This window comes from Paramisgurnus dabryanus, chromosome 21 (genome assembly GCF_030506205.2).
Source record: "Paramisgurnus dabryanus chromosome 21, PD_genome_1.1, whole genome shotgun sequence".
NCBI classification, from domain to species: Eukaryota; Metazoa; Chordata; class Actinopteri; order Cypriniformes; family Cobitidae; genus Paramisgurnus; species Paramisgurnus dabryanus.
In genome coordinates, this window is record NC_133357.1 from 26315350 (window position 1) to 26333552 (window position 18203).

Genomic DNA, 18203 nt, shown 5'->3' on the forward strand with positions numbered 1-18203 from the left:
ATTAATCGTCTTCATCAAAGGGCATTCAGGTAAATATCCATCAAAACACAATCCAACTAACCTGTTTGTGTGTGTCTGTTGACATATACAGCAAAAAACATTTCCATCCATCTTCTCACAGTCTTCCTCACAGTTATCAGCGCTCGCTTCCTCAGCAGACTCTTTCTTTGCTGTTTCAGCAAAGACTGTAACAAAACTCTCAGTCTCTCCTCTGGCTGGGGAAGAAAATATAGTCCCTAGATCTGTTGAGACATCTAACATGTTAACTTCGTTACATTCCACTTGTAGTTGTGTTCCTTCAGCATTATATTCTTCAACGTCTTTTACAAAATCACTATCTTCACATTTAAGTTGCTCAAGCTGTCGAGACATAGCTCGTTTCCGAATTTCTGTGAGAGTGAGATCGTCGCTGTCTTCTGCTCGATCCGATACTCTTCCCTCACTGATGGATATCAGCTCGGTTGCAACACACAGCTGTCCATCTGTCCTGCATTGCTCTTCATCTTTATCAGACTTTTCATCGGAATGCACCAGCACAGACAACGCACTTTTTCGGCCCCTGTTAGATCGCTTGTGGGAAGCAGAAACCACACCAGCCCCGATGTCTTGTTTCGTCCTACCACGGCCACGAGCCCTGCCTCGACCCCTCGACTGGCGGCCGCCACCACGTGTTGCAGGAGGGACGCTAATCACAGTGCCAACGGCTTCCAAAAACTCCCTTCTGGCGATGGTGCTTCGTCTGAAGCCCCAGGTCTTCTCCTTACTGAGGGAACTTTCCTCATCCATCTTACCTAGTAAAGAAAAACAACATGTCCAAGCTTAACACCATCTACTGCACTAGAGATGCCAAACTGAGGTACATATTGAACCATGGACTAACCGTTTTGTAAAGCAGACAAGAAAGCTTAAAGCCTTAATCTACAATCATTGTAACTATGAAAAAGATATTGAATATTTTAATTGTTCGTACCTCTTTGTTTTTTACAGCACTGCTTCAAGATGTTTAAGTCTTCGATTTTCAGCTTAGTACCTGCAAAAAGTAAATCATTTTTGAAACCCATTTCTCAAATGTGTTAAACTACATTCATATTAATTTCAAATTATAGTTCATTAATCTAACCACCCCAAACTTTTTTTGCCATAAACAAAGCTGACACTGTTTGTCAAAGCACCACGAAAACACTTTATGTTTTTGCACTGATATATGAAGTAATTTGATGACCCCTTTTATCAAACTCAATATATACAATACTATGTATACTTTAGCCTATTAATAGACAGTGCAGGTCTATAGATTATAAATGTGACTGATGTTATAATGGTAATAATTTCTAGAGATAGGCACTTTTACTGCTTCTGCTTTCTATTTCTCTTTTGCCGATTAAAAAAAGCTTAATCCACTAACTATTTCAGATTTAAAAGTCTACTTGCTGTCCCGATGACAGACTTTACATTACAGCTTTGCGTTTTTTATATCCTGAGTCAGCTAGAGCTTTGCTCATTCAGTATTAGCACTGCTTTTTGCTACAATCTCTGTGCAAACTGTTTAGATTTTAGTAAAGATATAGTCTATTAATAGTAAGATTATTAAAAAATGGGATAAAGAAAATGAAGCGGCGCGTGGTCGTGATAGCCAGTTCCTATCGCCATAGAAACCGGAGGCACGCTGAAACAGCACTCGAGCTTTAGCGCGGTAGGTCTCACGGCCGTTCTCCGATCGACTCGGGTTTTACACACAATACTAATCAGACTTGGGACCCGAAGTAATGAACTAGGACCGACCCGGACCCAACTGACCATTTAAAATATAAACCCGGAACCGTACGGGTCCCGCGTCCTCAGTGAAGAAAGACCTCTAATTGTAAAGCTCTGCTCAAGTTCAGAAACATGAAAGGATACAATGTGACACTGATGTTGCTTCGCGTCGCGCCCAATTCATTGAGAAACAGAGAGCACGTGAACGGACACTCAACTGGAGAGACACAACGTGCTTGCACGCAAAATGAAGCCAACTTAGATGCTATAAACACATATGCACATAAGCATATGCAACCATTTTGGTCGCAGTGTGTTCCCTGGCTGCTCCGTATGTGCTGCTGCAGTTGATCCAGTTTGCCGCGCTGGATGATGATTTTATGACGCGTGCATCATCTTCACAGTCACCCGACCCCCACCTCTCTCTCGCGCTCTCTCTCTCTCTCTCCAAAACACGGGTCATCCAGTCGAGTTCAGAAAATATGGAAATTCGTAAAGTGATTTTTTTTTACCTGAGCGGGTCGCAATTTACCTGGGCGCACCGCCCAAGTAGAGCCTATGTATGGGTAACACTGCTTATACATCTACTTCCCTCTTTTTGATTCTTTTTATGTATTTGGAGAGAGGATTGCATTAAACATTAACTATTTTTAGAACATAAGAAGTTTTTCTTGTTTTCACAAAAAAATTTAGGAGGATGGAGGTTAGACAAGAACAGCATAACAATGGTTTAAGATGTTACGCCTGAGCACAAGGGCTGCTCATGCGTAAACTAGATTACAAAAAAATGTATGCCGATAACAATGATAAGCATTTTTACTCTGTATAAACCACAACAGCCTATCACACAGTAGATAAAAAACGTAACAGTAAGTTAGTCAGTACGAAGTTTTGCTTGCAAGTCAAACAACAACATGGACATTTCCCAGCATAACATTTTAAGAAAACTAAATGAAAAAGCCTGCAAGTAAAAACAAAGATGACCCTAAAAGTAGAGATGCTCCGATCAGCATTTTTGGGGCCGATCACCAAGATCATGATCTGCCAATCGCCGATCAAAGAATGGCAGTGGAATGGGAATCTTTTATTTATAATCTAGCAGAGTTTGCACCATTTGTAGAAATGAAACTATAAATTAGGTATATTATTGTAGGGCTGCACGATTCGGAGAAAAAATCTAATTGCGATTTTTCTGATCAAAATTGCGATTCACGATTTAAAGTGCAATTCATTAGTATATAATAAAAAAAGCTACACCCAGGTTTGTTGTGGTGGTTTTAATAGCACCGAAGAAAGATGCTGTGCTACTGTTTATTTAAGACCTCTTAAACATTGTACCAAGGTGTCTGCAGGACTTTGCTCTTCTGCAGAAACACTTTTTTTTAATCTAAAAACATTAAAAAAATACAGTTTAACAAAAATATATTGAAAGTTTTATTTAAAATAACATGTAGGCCAATGTATTTTGGCTGTCACTACAACAATGCTTCTGACAAGCAAATGTTTAGTTTTTTCTTTTAATCATAAGACTATACTCATCTTGTTTTACTTGTCAGGCATCTGTAATAAATGTAAATATATTATTAGAATCTATGATTTAACATAAGCAAAAAATACAAATAAAACACTGCACAGTCCTCACTCACTGTATGATTTTAAATGTGGAGCTGCAGAAGATTGTTCAGTTAAGAGTAAGGAGTGATTTTAATTTTTGGTGTGTAATAAACATTTCTGACACAGAAAGCATAGGTTACTGTCTGTCACTTTAAGTTCCAAGACAGCTTTAAAACTGCTCTGCTTTAATGTACTGATAAACATCCAGCTGTTTATGTTCAATTAGACAAGAAAGAAAACTTAAGTTTAGTGATCACGCGTGTGCTGACTGCTCTCTCTGTGCGCGCTTCATGAACCCTTGTCCCTGTAAATATACTTTCAAAGCGGTGCGAATGTGCGCGGGTTATAATGGGTTTTAAAAATGACTGAATCCAAAATCTGCCAACTTCCATGACATTCCGCGTTGTGCAGTTAATTCCATTTGTATGCATTTTGTGTTTTACGCATCGCAGAAATCATATGGCCGTACACTTTGTTGGGGAGTTGAACTGCTGCTCGCGCAATGGCGTTATCTGACGTTCAGTCAGCACCTCAGTGTTAATGCCCTCTATTGGTTTAAACTGCATCAAACGTAAAATGCGCATGAAGCGAACTGTCAAAAACGGCGTACTAGATGATTGTTATATTTGATAGTTCTGAATCGAAATAATCGCAGCTTTTGCGATTCAAAAATCGCACCCATCCAAATCGCGATTTTGGTTTAAAAACGATTAATCGTGTAGTCCTATATTATTGCTTTAATAGAGAATCAAATAAATAAGCACAACAAATATTTCTTCTTGCAAAGAGAAATGTAATATGCCTTTAAAAAGGTTTATGTCTGTTAAAAGTAGTGATGCACCGATGTATCGGCCGCCAATATTTATCGGCCGATTTTTTATGAATTTGAAACCATCGGCATATCGGCAGTAGCACGAGAAAGGCAGATACCGATTGTTTATTAATTAACTGCATAAAGAAATCCATTATATGTAAAAAAAAATGAGTTAATGTTGTATATGCTGAATAGCAAAAACCACCTTTGAAGGTTGTCATGCTGTCTTACAGGGTTTCCCGCAGCACTTTTCAGTTCTGCTGGCCCACCTAAGCTGGGATACCCTACCACCTTAACTAGGTAATCCAAAAAAAAAATTCCACCAAACGCCACATGGCCGAAATGAGAGAAAGACATGGTGTGTCACTGTCTGGAGGATAACTAGCCTGTTGATAAAACATTGAATTCATTACTAATCTAGTATGTTGTCATTTTCTGTAATAGTTTCTTCAAAATTGAGTTTTATTTGAGTGTTTTAAATAAAATATTTTCATCATGATGCGTACCGCCCGCCCCTTTGATTGCCACGCCCCCGGCCCGCCCACCTGCACAACCCTACCACCTTAACTAACAAATTTTCTGCGGGAAACCCTGTCTTATTACATTTTTTTAGCTTAATTTGTGCCTCTCTTATTATGTTGGTCAGTTGAATGTTAATTAGATCCAATCCATGTTCAGTAAAAATAATTTGATGCAGAAATAAACTAGCTAATAGACCAACTGCATATACAAGTGTTTAATATCGGTATCGGCCAGAAGTTGTCTGTTTAAATCGGTATCGGCCTAAAAAAATCCTATCGGTGCATCCCTAGTTAAAAGTAATTAAAATAAAACACTTCACAGTCTTTACTGTATGAATTAAATATACACGCATTCGTATGGGTGTCCGCAAACAAGAGCAGCTGTGAGGAAAATGGAAGTTTAAACCTTCAAAACTTTAAAATGAATCCAAATAATAAACTTTCGTCATGAGGATGCAATTGTCCGCGATAGATATGCGTTGTATACGCTATTTGATAGGGATGTGAAGACGCATCGCGCTGAGGACCGGAGCGCGTCCTCATAGAAAATACGCAAAATATGTTATTATCTCTGTAAAGGCAGAGAAAGAAATCCAAATCTGCACGTCACACATGAGCAACGGGTTACAAAATGCTCGCACTGTGTAAAATGGTCTCTAATTGCAGCCACATCAGGAACGCTATGATGACAAAAGTAAACCGAAAGATCAGCTCATGAGATCGGCAAATTTAGCGAGTGCCGATCACATCATTTAATGCCGTTATTGGCCGATTACGATCGGAGCATCCCTACCTAAAAGTGAACTTACATTATCTTTCAAAGATGAGGAAATTTTAGAAAAAGGTCAATGCGAAATTATTTAATGGTTGTATAATCATAAGAGAGAGCTAAGGTAAATTTATGGCGGTTAACGCTGTAGTACTCGCTAGACTTTTTACTATAAGTAACTTTGTAAATTCATGTCAACTTCCATTTACTATGTTAGTCATCTTCTTTAGTTTTGGGCAAAATGCCCCATTATAAGATTGTCCTATCGTCAGCATGTGAGATCGCTGACACACAATGGTATCAGGGTGAGGAGCAAAAGTTTACTCATTTTAATTATTTGTTCAATTTTTACTTATTTATGAAGCCACTTGATTAGGGGACAAAAAAAGCTGACTTACTTTAAAGGCAACACTGTAGCCTAAAGCTTTTACAACAAAGTAAGAAAAAGTTCAGGGCTCCAGACTGCCCCCAAATGGTGGCATTTTGCCCCTTAAATTTTAGAGTGTGCCACTGAATTTTACATCCAGTTGCACATGTGCAACCAGTAAATTTGACCTTTTTTCCAAAAGTGCACAGTAAAATGTGACACTGAATTTGAAACAGCAGATTGTACTTTCTGCATCTATCATTAAAGTATTTTTTAGTAATACAGTGGAAATTAGTAGAAATGTGAACATTTGGTTAGCATGATGATTTACGATGTGTGCCCCTAAATTTTCTAGTTGCGCCCCTAAAATTTTCAGTTGGGGGCAAATGTGCTAGTGAAAAAAGTTAGTCTGGAGCCCTGAAGTTGATTGTAAGTTTAATGGTTAACAGTAAGGCAAATATATGTTAAGAGTATGGTCAAGTAAAAAAATGATTTATGTATATAAAAGAAAAAAATTATCTGTATTTGTAATGAATTTATTAATGCATTAAACATGTTTGGACTTAGTTTTAGTGTTTTTGTTTTTACACCCCCCAGTGACTGGTCAGGGCTCAACATAAAGGACTGCCCGGTGGCCCGGGACAAGTGTGAGAGATGTTCGGGCCAGTAAAAAGTATTGTCACTTGCTCGATCGGCCCAGTGCTTCACCCTCAGTCACTAAAATATATTTTCATCAATGTAAATTATTTAACATCTTGGAAGCAGACATTTACTTTGGTAAAACACAACAAAAAAACAAAACAATATTTTGCACAGTTTGTTGTCAGTTTACAGGTAAAGCAGAAAAGTTGGAAACCTTTTTTCTTTGGAACATGTCTGTTGTATATAAAATTATATTTGACTTTTGAATTGTTATTTTTAAATATGTGACACTGACATTTTTTAATTGGGGCAAGTGAAAACCTGAACCACTGGCCCAGTATAAAAAATTATTTGCGTTGAGCCCTGCTGGTGCCACCAAATTGAGGCCCAGCACCACCAGCTGTACAACTTGGTGGCGCCTGTGCCTCCTTTCTCAAATTTTAGTCTGGAGCCCTGCTTATTCACTGGCTACCACCAAAAGTATATTTCAGATTTGTGAGAAACATTAGCTACGTTTATATGCAACCAAATAATCAGTATGTATGTAATCATATGGATGGCTCAATTGTATTAAAAAGCCTTCATGTAAACACATTAATCAATACCACTGAGGTTGATCGGATGCAAATTTCGATCGTATTGAAAGGGGGTGGTGTAGTGCCTGTGCCATCGATCAGTGATCCAATCAGCAGGGGAAAAGTATGTAAGCAAACCCGTGAATCGTAGTATTTTCTCAATTATGCAAAAATACCTTACAATTGTTTTCAAGTTCACGTCTTATATTAACACATCACATGATTCATGTCACACACATTATTAAGGTAATGGGGTCACGCGCTGTACATTCTGCAGAGTTCATGTGTACTTTCATAACATTAGGCTACATTAAGCAATAAAATAGCGTTGTGCCTTTCGAAAATTGTGTTTTTATTGTCTATCTCTGAAAACTTCTTAAGAACAACTTTATCCAACTCCGCTTTGACTTTTATCCACTGACGAGAGATGCTGTGCGCAGCCTAATGGGGTCACATGCGTCCTTTCCATATGGATAACAGATCAACTGCGATTTGTCACGCTATCTTAAAAAGTGCATCTGAATTGATATGGAAGGTGCTGTATTGGTGTGCCTATCAATAGGTGTTCATGGCGATGTATCGATATTTTGACCACAGCACTACGCAGAGCCGTAGTCATGAATCCGAATCCTGGTCATTATTGATAAACAAAGTACACTGGATGCATTCTGTATCACCTACCACTGAAAATATGGTGGAATCATATGCATTTCTAATTTACAGCCCCAGTCCCTGTGGCTACTTTTGCATGTTAGACACTTGGTATCTAGAAGCTTAAATAGTTGTTTGGGTTTTTATCCATTCTTAAAGGCTTTGTAATGATATTGTAATAAATGTAGGGCTGGGCGATTTGTCCCCCTAAAAAATTTGTGAACATTGTAGATCAGCTTCTGGCTGCAGGGGTCAATGTCAATGTCATCCAGAAAAAAACATCTGTGATTCTTTTTATTAAAAAACCTCGATTTACAATTCAATTTTTTTCCCCGGCCCCCTTTAAAACAAAAGAATTGCAAACTGTACATATATTTTAAAATATATATTTATTATATTTAATTAAAATGCATCAACGTGAAATTTACGTAAATCCAAACCAACTCCACAGGACTGAAGTCGAAGAGCATTTTTTTGGGAAACCCTGAAAGAAGATTTGGCGATTGCAAAATGTATGAACTGTGCTATACTGCAGAGGGGGAGAAAAAAATCTTTAAAAAAAAAATCTAATTTCGGTTTGACCTACCAACTCGATTTTAAAATCAAATCGATTTTTTCCCCAGCCCTAAATATATGTGCTCTGATTATTTCAATCAGTCAGTAAAAAAAATCTAATTTAATTGTAAATGTCTATAGATTTTTCTTTTTAACACCATGCCAGCGTTATGGCGATGTTCACGGCAAGAAATTGATTTAATTATACACTAGTTAATAGCCACATGTAAATAAATAGTTTCTATACCTCATTCTACATCATTAATTTAGAGGGGCACTTGAAGCAGCCAAGTGACCAGATTTGAAAAATGTGTCATGATAAAGAAAAAAAGCTTATTTTTTTGTGATATCAAGCAATAAATAAATAATAAAATACTTTGTTAGATCTGTGGCTTCGAGACCATTGATTTTCTGGGCTGCTATGGGACATTTAGGCAAAATCCAGAAAAAAAACCACCAATAATATAGAGTATTAGTATATATAAATGTATAATATGCTTCATGCTCAGCGCTGCTCTAAACAGCTGTGTTTACTTCAGACAGTTTTCTGTGCTTAGACGCCACCATGTTGACATTTTGTGTTACAGCAGAGGTTTCAGGCATGTTACCTAATCTAATGCTAAACTCTCTTACTGGACGGTCCGGGGTAAAATTCGACATACTTGTCGAAAAAAATACTTTGCTATATCCATGCGCGAATAATCTTGTCCGGTGTGAACAAGCGATAAACGCATGCACAAATACAGTAACGTTAACACTATAAACAAACAAAACCCGCTTAACGTGGCATTATGTAATAAGACAGTGACATATATATATATATATATATATATATAATATATATATATATATAGTTATAAAGTCTACTACAAAAGCCCAAAATACAAACGTAATGCTTTCAAGTAACGTTATACGTTTGTGAGGATATAAAACCGCTATGAAGCACTTAACACGTTTTAAAAAGCGTTGCGTTCATTGGGCTCTTCTATTAACCTGTACATTGTATAATTTGTTAATAAAGTGAGTGTGGTTAGGTTTTTCTTTATCATCACTGTCTTAGTACATTAAACCACGTTATGCGTTTTCAATTTAAGTAACACATGAGCACCACGAGTACAAATGCAAAACATAACCTGCACGAGTTACTGATTGAACTAACAGTAACAGCTTCAGTATATAACGCAGACGCATACTCAGTGAAAACACACAATCTCTCATATGGATGTAAATAAACTTACTCAGACAAATAATATCTTCTGCATTCAAAATAAACACAATGCTCTTCATCCATTTTGTCCATGAGAGAGCTGTGACAACGGGACGCGATGGGCTCAAGACTCACCGGAACAGAAACGACTCGTCACAGACTGAAGAGCGCCACCAGCGGACAGGGGGACACATTACACTACATCACAACCACTCACTCGTCCACTCCTGGGAAAGAAGTGAACGAATTTATCTTGACATAGGCGTATAAAGTACACAACTCTATTACTCAAGTGAAAGCACAGCTACTACTGGTCAAATATTACTCAGTTACAAGTAAACGTTGATATTTAGGTTACTTAATTAAAAGTACTTGAGTGAAATTTCCCTTATGTCAAGACATTTTGTGTATCTCAATCAGTTCCCCTATTGAATTTCTTCATAATTATTGTTATTGTATGCATACAACAATCATTGTACCCACCAACAACATTTCAAATGCAAACTCTGCACAAATGCAATTAATGATAAAGAAACAATGCAAATACACAAAGCTTATTTGAGTACTGTTACAAGTCTAAAAAAGCTTGTTTGCTTGATTTAGAGCAGAGGTGCCCAAACTAGGGCCCACTGGCCAAAGTTGGCCCACCATGACCATTAATTTGGCCCGTCATGCAATGTGAGATAAGGATAAAGGATAAACATCATTGACACAGATGTAACATTGTTTGTTTTATTTGTACATTACAAAAATGTAAATGTAAATTAAATGCAAGGAATTAAACAGATTTTTTTATGTACATGCATATGGTGTATAGCATGCATCATGCAACTCAATGAACTCGGGTACTATATGCTAATAATGAAGAGGTTGAGGCACTCCATTAGTTACGCATAAACAAGGTAATGTTTGCTTATTTATTTTTTAAATATTACAAAATTATAAATTAGGAGAATCAGGGCAACTTTAAATTTAATATAACAGAGCAGCATTTACTTTTGCCCCACGGCTCTGTCAGGTTTGATTTTTGGCCATTGGTAAGAAAAAATTTGGGCACCCCTGCTATAGAGATCAATGGCTCTGTGGATAAAACAGCTCTATGTCTGCGTGAAAACCTGAGTTCTACTTATTACATAATTTAAATAAGAAATAACTCCATGTAACTTCAAAAACTTACAAGTACAATCATACAATTGCAGACAAACATAACCTTACAAAATAAAATAATTACAAGATCATTCAAAAAGAAAAACACAAGGTTTTTACACTCTTATTAACTAAAAGCTTTTTTTGCCTATACTCTTAAGAAAAATGGTTCTATATAGTACTATATAAGGGTTCTTCAGCTTGTTACAATAGCAGCACCCTTTTTTAGATGGTTCTATATAGAACCTTGCCTTAAAAAGTGCTACATAGAACCTCAGTGGTGCTATAAAGAACGCTTTCATTTATCAGCAGTCAGGAGGATTATTTTTGTTTATTTTTTGTTTTTTTATTAGCACTTTATAAGGTTTAACAGTTTAAAAACAGAACTTCAAGACATCAGAAAAATACTTTTATTTTCACTTTTTTATTACATGAGGTGTCATACAATAATAATATGTGCATTAGAATCACATTAAGTTCAAAATATACATCAAAATAAATATATGAATTATTATGCAAATATAACAAATCAGTACTCAAATAAGATATGGATGTTAAATAACATGTTCAATATTAAATAAATTAGCAATAAAATTTGGCAAAGACAATAACTCTAAATAGACAACAATTACATGAAATCTTTAAAATCATGACATATGCAACATCAAAACATGCAAATGATAATAAATACTGAACATTACCATATTTGTCATGATTCTGCCAGTCTGTTATAGTTATTCATAGTAGTTCATGGTCATGTGGCAGGATCGTGGCAGTATCCATGTTTTGTGTGACAGCACATGGCCTTTTGTTTGGGTAGTGTGCTGCCATGTCTTGTCTCTGTCCCCGCCCCTTGTCTCCTCGTTTAATATTCATTATTGGTTAACTCCCCACACCTGAGCTTCCCTTGTTATCTTGTTTAGATTTCTCTATTTAAGCCCCCAGTGTGTCTTGTCCTGTGCTGAATCGTTTTGTATTGTTCTGTGTTTTGAAACCTTGCTCTTGTAACCTATTGTCAGGAGGTCAAGTCAAGTCAAGCTAAGTCTAGTCTCGTGTGGTGTTTTCTGTCTTGTCTAGTTGTTGTTAGAGTTTGTCTGTTGCCCCCTCGTGGGCTTTTTGGTTAATAAACCCCCCTTGAGTTCAACATTACCTGCACTTGGGTCCCGTCTCTCTGTAAACCATGACAGGACGATTCAGCCAGTTAGGGACCCAGCAGGATTTAACGGACTCAGATTGGACCTTAATGGACCAGTTGCTAAGGTTGGCCAGTGCACCGCAGCCACTACAGCCGTCGGCACCGCAGCCACTACAGCCGTCTGCACCGCAGCCACTACAGCCGTCTGCACCGCAGCCCGCGCAGCTACAGCCGTCTGCACCGCAGCCACTACAGCCTTCTGCGCAGCCGCAGCCACGACAGCCAAAGCTCCCGTGTAGGCCTTTGCCCAAGCCTCCTTGGACTTTCTTTTGGACTCTCTGTTATGCTTACCTTTATGAACTTTTGTTTCAGTATTATTAGTTACGTTTGTCACCTTAGACTCTGTTTATTCTAGTTTATATTCATTGTATCTGTGGTCATGTTTTAGTCATAGTCTTGTCTTGTCAATTGTCTTGTGTACCCCCTTGGGAAACGCCAGGTGGCGTTCCCTTAAAGGGAGGGTACTGTCATGATTCTGCCAGTCTGTTATAGTTATTCATAGTAGTTCATGGTCATGTGGCAGGATCGTGGCAGTACCCATGTTTTGTATGACAGCACATGGCCTTTTGTTTGGGTAGTGTGCTGCCATGTCTTGTCTCTGTCCCCGCCCCTTGTCTCCTCGTTTAATATTCATTATTGGTTAACTCCCCACACCTGAGCTTCCCTTGTTATCTTGTTTAGATTTCTCTATTTAAGGCCCCAGTGTGTCTTGTCCTGTGCTGAATCGTTTTGTATTGTTCTGTGTTTTGAAACCTTGCTCTTGTAACCTATTGTCAGGAGGTCAAGCTAAGTCTAGTCTCGTGTGGTGTTTTCTGTCTTGTCTAGTTGTTGTTAGAGTTTGTCTGTTGCCCCCTCGTGGGCTTTTTGGTTAATAAACCCCCCCCTTGAGTTCAACATTACCTGCACTTGGGTCCCGTCTCTCTGTAAACCATGACAATATTATGACATTACATTCAGATGTGAACACTTTAGCACAAACAGATAGACGGCATAGAATACAAATAAATGGGATGTTAATAACACATTACTAACTGTAAAAATAAAAGTCAATAGGATTGTGTCAATGTTAGTAGAAGCTAACAAAAAAGTCCATATTTTGTTTGCTGGATCATTGTACAGTACATACTCCATCCAATGTTCTTTGTTTTGTGGCAGTGACGTTGAACATTTGTTCAGATAAGAGTAAGATAAGAGATGGTCTGCTATTGTCATGGTGATCTTGAGACACAGGCTGTGACACAACCCTGTACAAGGTTGAGCATCAGGCCGAACAAGATTTGGGTCGGTCATCATGGGTGAAAGGATAAGACATAAAGACAAGACAAGTTAATATTAGCCTGGAGTTTGCTTACATACTGTTTGTAAAACATGATTTGACAGAAGTTTTAATATGAGTCTGCTCAAGCTACCTGTTTTGTCAGTAAATTCATGAATGGTTGGTGAAAGATCCACTGTTATCAAGCCAATGGCCAACCTGCAGCTATCCAACTTTTTAGAGCTATGATCCACCTACAACATAACAAAAATAATAAGTAATTCTGCTATTACAAGTAAATGTGCCACAAGATCACACACAATCTCCAAAATGTTTAAACAGTAAATAACTATTATTATTTTAATGTCAGCAGTGAAAGAAACATGCATACATCACCTTTAAAAACAGGATGTGTCTCTCATATCAAGCGGTCACATGAACTGTCTTCACTGCCAGCAAGATACCTCACATATAAAAACTCTGAAATATCAATAAAAAAAAACTAAACACATGTTGTACCACATTCTTTTCATAATTAGTTTAATAAACTTAATGTACAATATACACGTATTAGCTTTTTAACACTTTAACAAATCATTATCCTAAGTCATTGTTAAAACAGAGTCCCTTAAATATATCATTTAAAAAAGTATGAAGCTTACCTGCTTTAAAGGGAATGAAGCTTACAGTATAAAGTTGACCTGTTATAAAATAAATAAATTACAATAAGAACACACAAAACTTCAATTTTCTAAATGTTTTTACCAGTAAATGATGATTATATTACTCTCTTACCTGTTTGTGTTGTTAGTCTGCAGGAGGTTCAGTAGGAATGATGATTCAGGGCTTTTACAGGTGAAAATAATCAGGAGGCAGCTTGAAAATAACTGACTACATTTAAAATCAAAGAAGGCAGGAACTGCCAAGACAAAGAACCATTTCAGCAAAACAAGGGTTCTTCAGTAAGCTATGGTTCTATATGGAACCTTTACCATCGTTTCAAAACCTTTTAAGAACCATTTTTCTTAAGAATGTACTTTTAACTCCACACAAGCTGCACTAATTGACATTCATTTAATATAGCAATATAGAATATTCTCAATATATATAGAAGAACATGCATTATTTGTCAGGAAACGGACTCAGAGTCAAGTGCAAGTTAAATAGTTTATTTAGAAAAATATAGAAAACAGGAGAGCAAGTCACTGGTAGATCCACACACGGCGTACACCCGTTGACTCACTCCGATGGAAACACTACTGTGGGAATGAATCACTCCCACAGTAGGGGAGAGTGAGTCGGCGCTACACAATAATTCAGTACAGATCCAAAGGAAGAGCGAGCCACCCACGCGCTCCGTCGAGAACGCCAGCACTGTCACCACACGCAACAGAGGGATGAAACACGCCGCCCTGAAGGTGGATGACAGGCGGAGATGGAAGTCCAAGTTCTCAGACGGATAATCCACTGTGTAATCCAGATGTAGAAGGACCACCCGGAAACCACTGGTCACCGCCTAAAAACGAAGCGAACCAGCGGTTCCGAGAAACAACAGTAGTTAGAGTCAATATAATCCACAAGGTAAAATGGGTGAACTCCACTCACGGGTGATGATGCAAACCGGAGAGAGGGAGACAGCTGGTATACCGCCTAGAAACGAAGCGAACCAGCTGTATCGAGAGACAAACAAAGTCAGTATAATCCAAAGCTCCTACAAGCGAGCGGTCCGGGTGAAGACGCGTCCCCGAACGCCGAAACCAAACCTGGGGTAACAAAGGAGAAGACAGAGAGCGACTGACAAGACAAGGCAGGGCAGCAGGACTGTGATAAAACAATGAGCGCGCAACAAAGGACAGGACTACGTGCAATATAAAGGGAAAGGTAAACGAGACACCACCGGTGAACAATCAACTGAAACAAGGGGGCGGAGTTAGTGAACACACGAGGAACCGGCACCACAGGTAAACAACACACACACACAGATCACACAGCCATCGATCACCCAGCAGTCATGACAGTAGCCCCCCCTCCACGACCGGCACCAGACGGACTGGGGGACTCACCCTGTCGCCGACGGAGGTCCTCGATCAGCCCAGGATCCAGCAAATCCCGACCCGGAACCCAGCTCCTCTCATCAGGACCGTATCCTTCCCAATCCACTAAATACTGAAATCCTCTGCCCCTGCGGCGGGAGTCTAGTAACCTCTTAACAGTGTAGACAGGGGCACCATCCACTAGACGAGGGGCGGGGGGATTGGGGGCAGAGACAGGGGGGTTATAGCGAGCAAACATCACAGGTTTAACCTTGGATACATGAAAAACAGGGTGAACCCGACCAAGAGAAAGGGGTAACTTAAGCTTAATCGTCACCGGATTAATGACCTTAGAAATTCTGTATGGCCCAATGAATCTCGGAGCCAGCTTACGAGAAGGCTCACGGAGAGACAGATCCTTGGTAGAAAGCCATACCTTTTGACCACAAACGTAACGGGGTGGAGGTCGCCGATGACGATCAGCTGCAGCTTTGGTTCGTCTGGAATTAGATAATAACAGTGTCTTAGCTCTCCTCCAGGTGCGTCTGCACCTGCGTACGAAAGCTAACGCAGACGGAACCGCTGCCTCGGGCTCCTGTGATGGAAACAGGGGAGGTTGATAACCGATGGAAAGTTCAAACGGGGACAAATTGGTAGACGTAACGGGAAGAGAATTATGAGAAAACTCAACCCACGGGAGCTGATCGCACCAGGAATTCGGATATTGTGACGACAGACAGCGGAGCGTTCTACCGAGATCCTGATTAGCCCGTTCGCATTGCCCATTGGTCTGCGGGTGATAACCAGAAGACAAGCTGGCCGTGGCGCCAATTTGTCTACAAAACTCCTGCCAAAAACGAGAGATGAACTGAGGACCCCTATCTGACACTACGTCAGTCGGAATACCATGTAACCGAAAAACATGATTAATCAAAACCTGAGCCATCTCTTTTGCAGAAGGTAGCTTGGGCAGGGGAATGAAATGAACCGCCTTCGAAAAACGATCCACCACAGTTAGAACAACAGTGTTACCATTAGATGCCGGTAAGCCGGTGACAAAATCAAGAGCTATATGAGACCAGGGGCGGGAGGGCACGGGCAAAGATTTAAGCAGACCAGCGGGTGGTAAATTAGATGCTTTATTACGAGCACAAACCGAACAGGCTAATACAAACTGTCTGACGTCAGTGGACATAGAAGGCCACCAAAAACGCTGACGGACGGTAGCCAACGTTCTCCGAATACCTGGATGGCCGACAAATTTGGACTCGTGACCCCACCGGATGACATCGGAACGTAACCGCTCAGGAACCCATAGGCGACCCGCTGGACACCCCTCCGGAACTTCCCCCTCCCGGCCGGCCTCTCTCACCCGCTGTTCGATTCCCCATACGAGGGCGCCGACCACCCTCCCCTCCGGGAGAATGGTCTCCGTCCTCTCCGAATCGGACTTTTCGAACAGACGGGAGAGAGCATCAGGTTTGGTATTTTTCGAGCCAGGCCGGTACGAGAGGGTGAAGTTGAAACGATCAAAGAAGAGTGCCCAACGAGCCTGCCTAGATGTTAGTCTTCTGGCCGAACGGATATATTCAAGATTCTTATGATCCGTCCAGACCAGAAAGGGCTCCGAGGTTCCCTCCAACCAGTGACGCCATTCACCCAAAGCGAGTCTAACCGCCAACAGCTCCCGATTCCCTATGTCGTAATTACGTTCTGCTGGGTTTAACCGGTGAGAGAAAAAAGCACACGGATGTACTTTCCCATCAATAGACGATCGCTGTGATAAGACGGCGCCTACCCCGACATCAGATGCATCCACTTCCACTATAAATTGTTTAGCCGGATCGGGAATAGAGAGGACAGGCGCAGAGATGAACCGGGATTTTAACACATCAAAGGCCTCCTGAGCCTCTCTACTCCAACGGAAACATACATTAGGTGAAGTGAGAGCGGTGAGAGGCTTAGCGATCTGACCAAAATTTCTGATGAAACGCCGATAAAAATTGGCGAACCCCAGAAATCGCTGAAGCTCCTTCCGAGTGTCGGGTACTGGCCAATCGGCAACCGTCTTAACCTTAGCGGGATCGGGACGAATTTCTCCCTCGGCAATGACAAAACCCAGAAACGAAACCGACTTTTTGTGGAACTCGCACTTCTCCGCCTTAACGAATAGCTGATTCTCTAATAGCCGTTGTAAAACCATGCGAACGTGCTGAGTGTGTATCTGCATGGAGGGAGAAAAGATGAGAATGTCATCGAGATACACAAAGACAAATCTGTTAATCATGTCACCCAGCACTTCATTGACCATGGTCTGGAAGACAGCTGGAGCGTTACAAAGACCGAACGGCAGAACGGAATATTCCCAGTGTCCAGAAGGTGTATTAAAGGCTGTCTTCCACTCATCGCCCTCTCTAATACGTACCAAATGATAAGCGTTGCGCAGATCTAATTTGGTAAATACGCGCGCTCCCTGTAATAACTCGAATGCTGATGACATTAAAGGCAAGGGGTACTTATTCTTAACAGTAATGTCATTCAGCCCTCGATAATCAATGCACGGACGAAGAGACCCGTCTTTCTTTTTTACAAAGAAAAATCCAGCACCAGCTGGAGACGAGGAGCGGCGAATGAGACCGGCTTTAAGAGCGTCATTAATGTATTTATCCATAGCCTCTCTTTCTGGTTTAGCTAGGGAAAATATGCGACCCTTAGGCGGAGAAGTGTTGGGAAGTAGTTTAATCTCGCAATCATACGACCGATGAGGAGGCAGAGAAGTAGCCCGGGACTTACTGAAAACCTGATACAGATCCGAGTACTCCGCCGGGACCCCTGAGAGATCGATAGCCGGGACCTGCGAGACAGAACAAGAGACAAGAGAGGGAGCAGGACCAAGACAAGAAACATAACACGAAGACTTCCATGATAACACAACATTGTTCTGCCAATCAACGTGAGGATTATGTTTGGATAGCCAGTCATGACCTAAAATGACTGGCGATTGTGAATCCTCTAAGATGTAAAATTCAATCTCCTCACGATGATTGCCAGAAACAAACAAACTCACAGGGGGTGTGCGGTGCGTGATCACAGCCATATGCTGG

The 18203-nt window shown here is 40.1% G+C and overlaps 1 protein-coding gene across 3 annotated transcripts in view; it reads right to left on the bottom strand.

Moving 5' to 3' along the window:
• LOC135775873 (death-inducer obliterator 1) overlaps nucleotides 1–9620 on the bottom strand; it is a 53550-nt gene extending 43930 nt beyond the window's left edge. For all 3 annotated transcript variants that reach the window (XM_065286431.2, XM_065286432.2, XM_065286430.2), the window contains exons 1-3: nucleotides 9502–9620; nucleotides 971–1030; nucleotides 62–791 (exon numbers count right to left, since the gene is read on the bottom strand). In XM_065286431.2, coding sequence (XP_065142503.1) covers nucleotides 62–791; nucleotides 971–1030; nucleotides 9502–9550 — 839 coding nt within the window. In that variant the 5' untranslated portion in view covers nucleotides 9551–9620. The remainder of the gene's footprint in view (nucleotides 1–61; nucleotides 792–970; nucleotides 1031–9501) is intronic.
• Between the last annotated feature and the right edge of the window lie 8583 nt (nucleotides 9621–18203).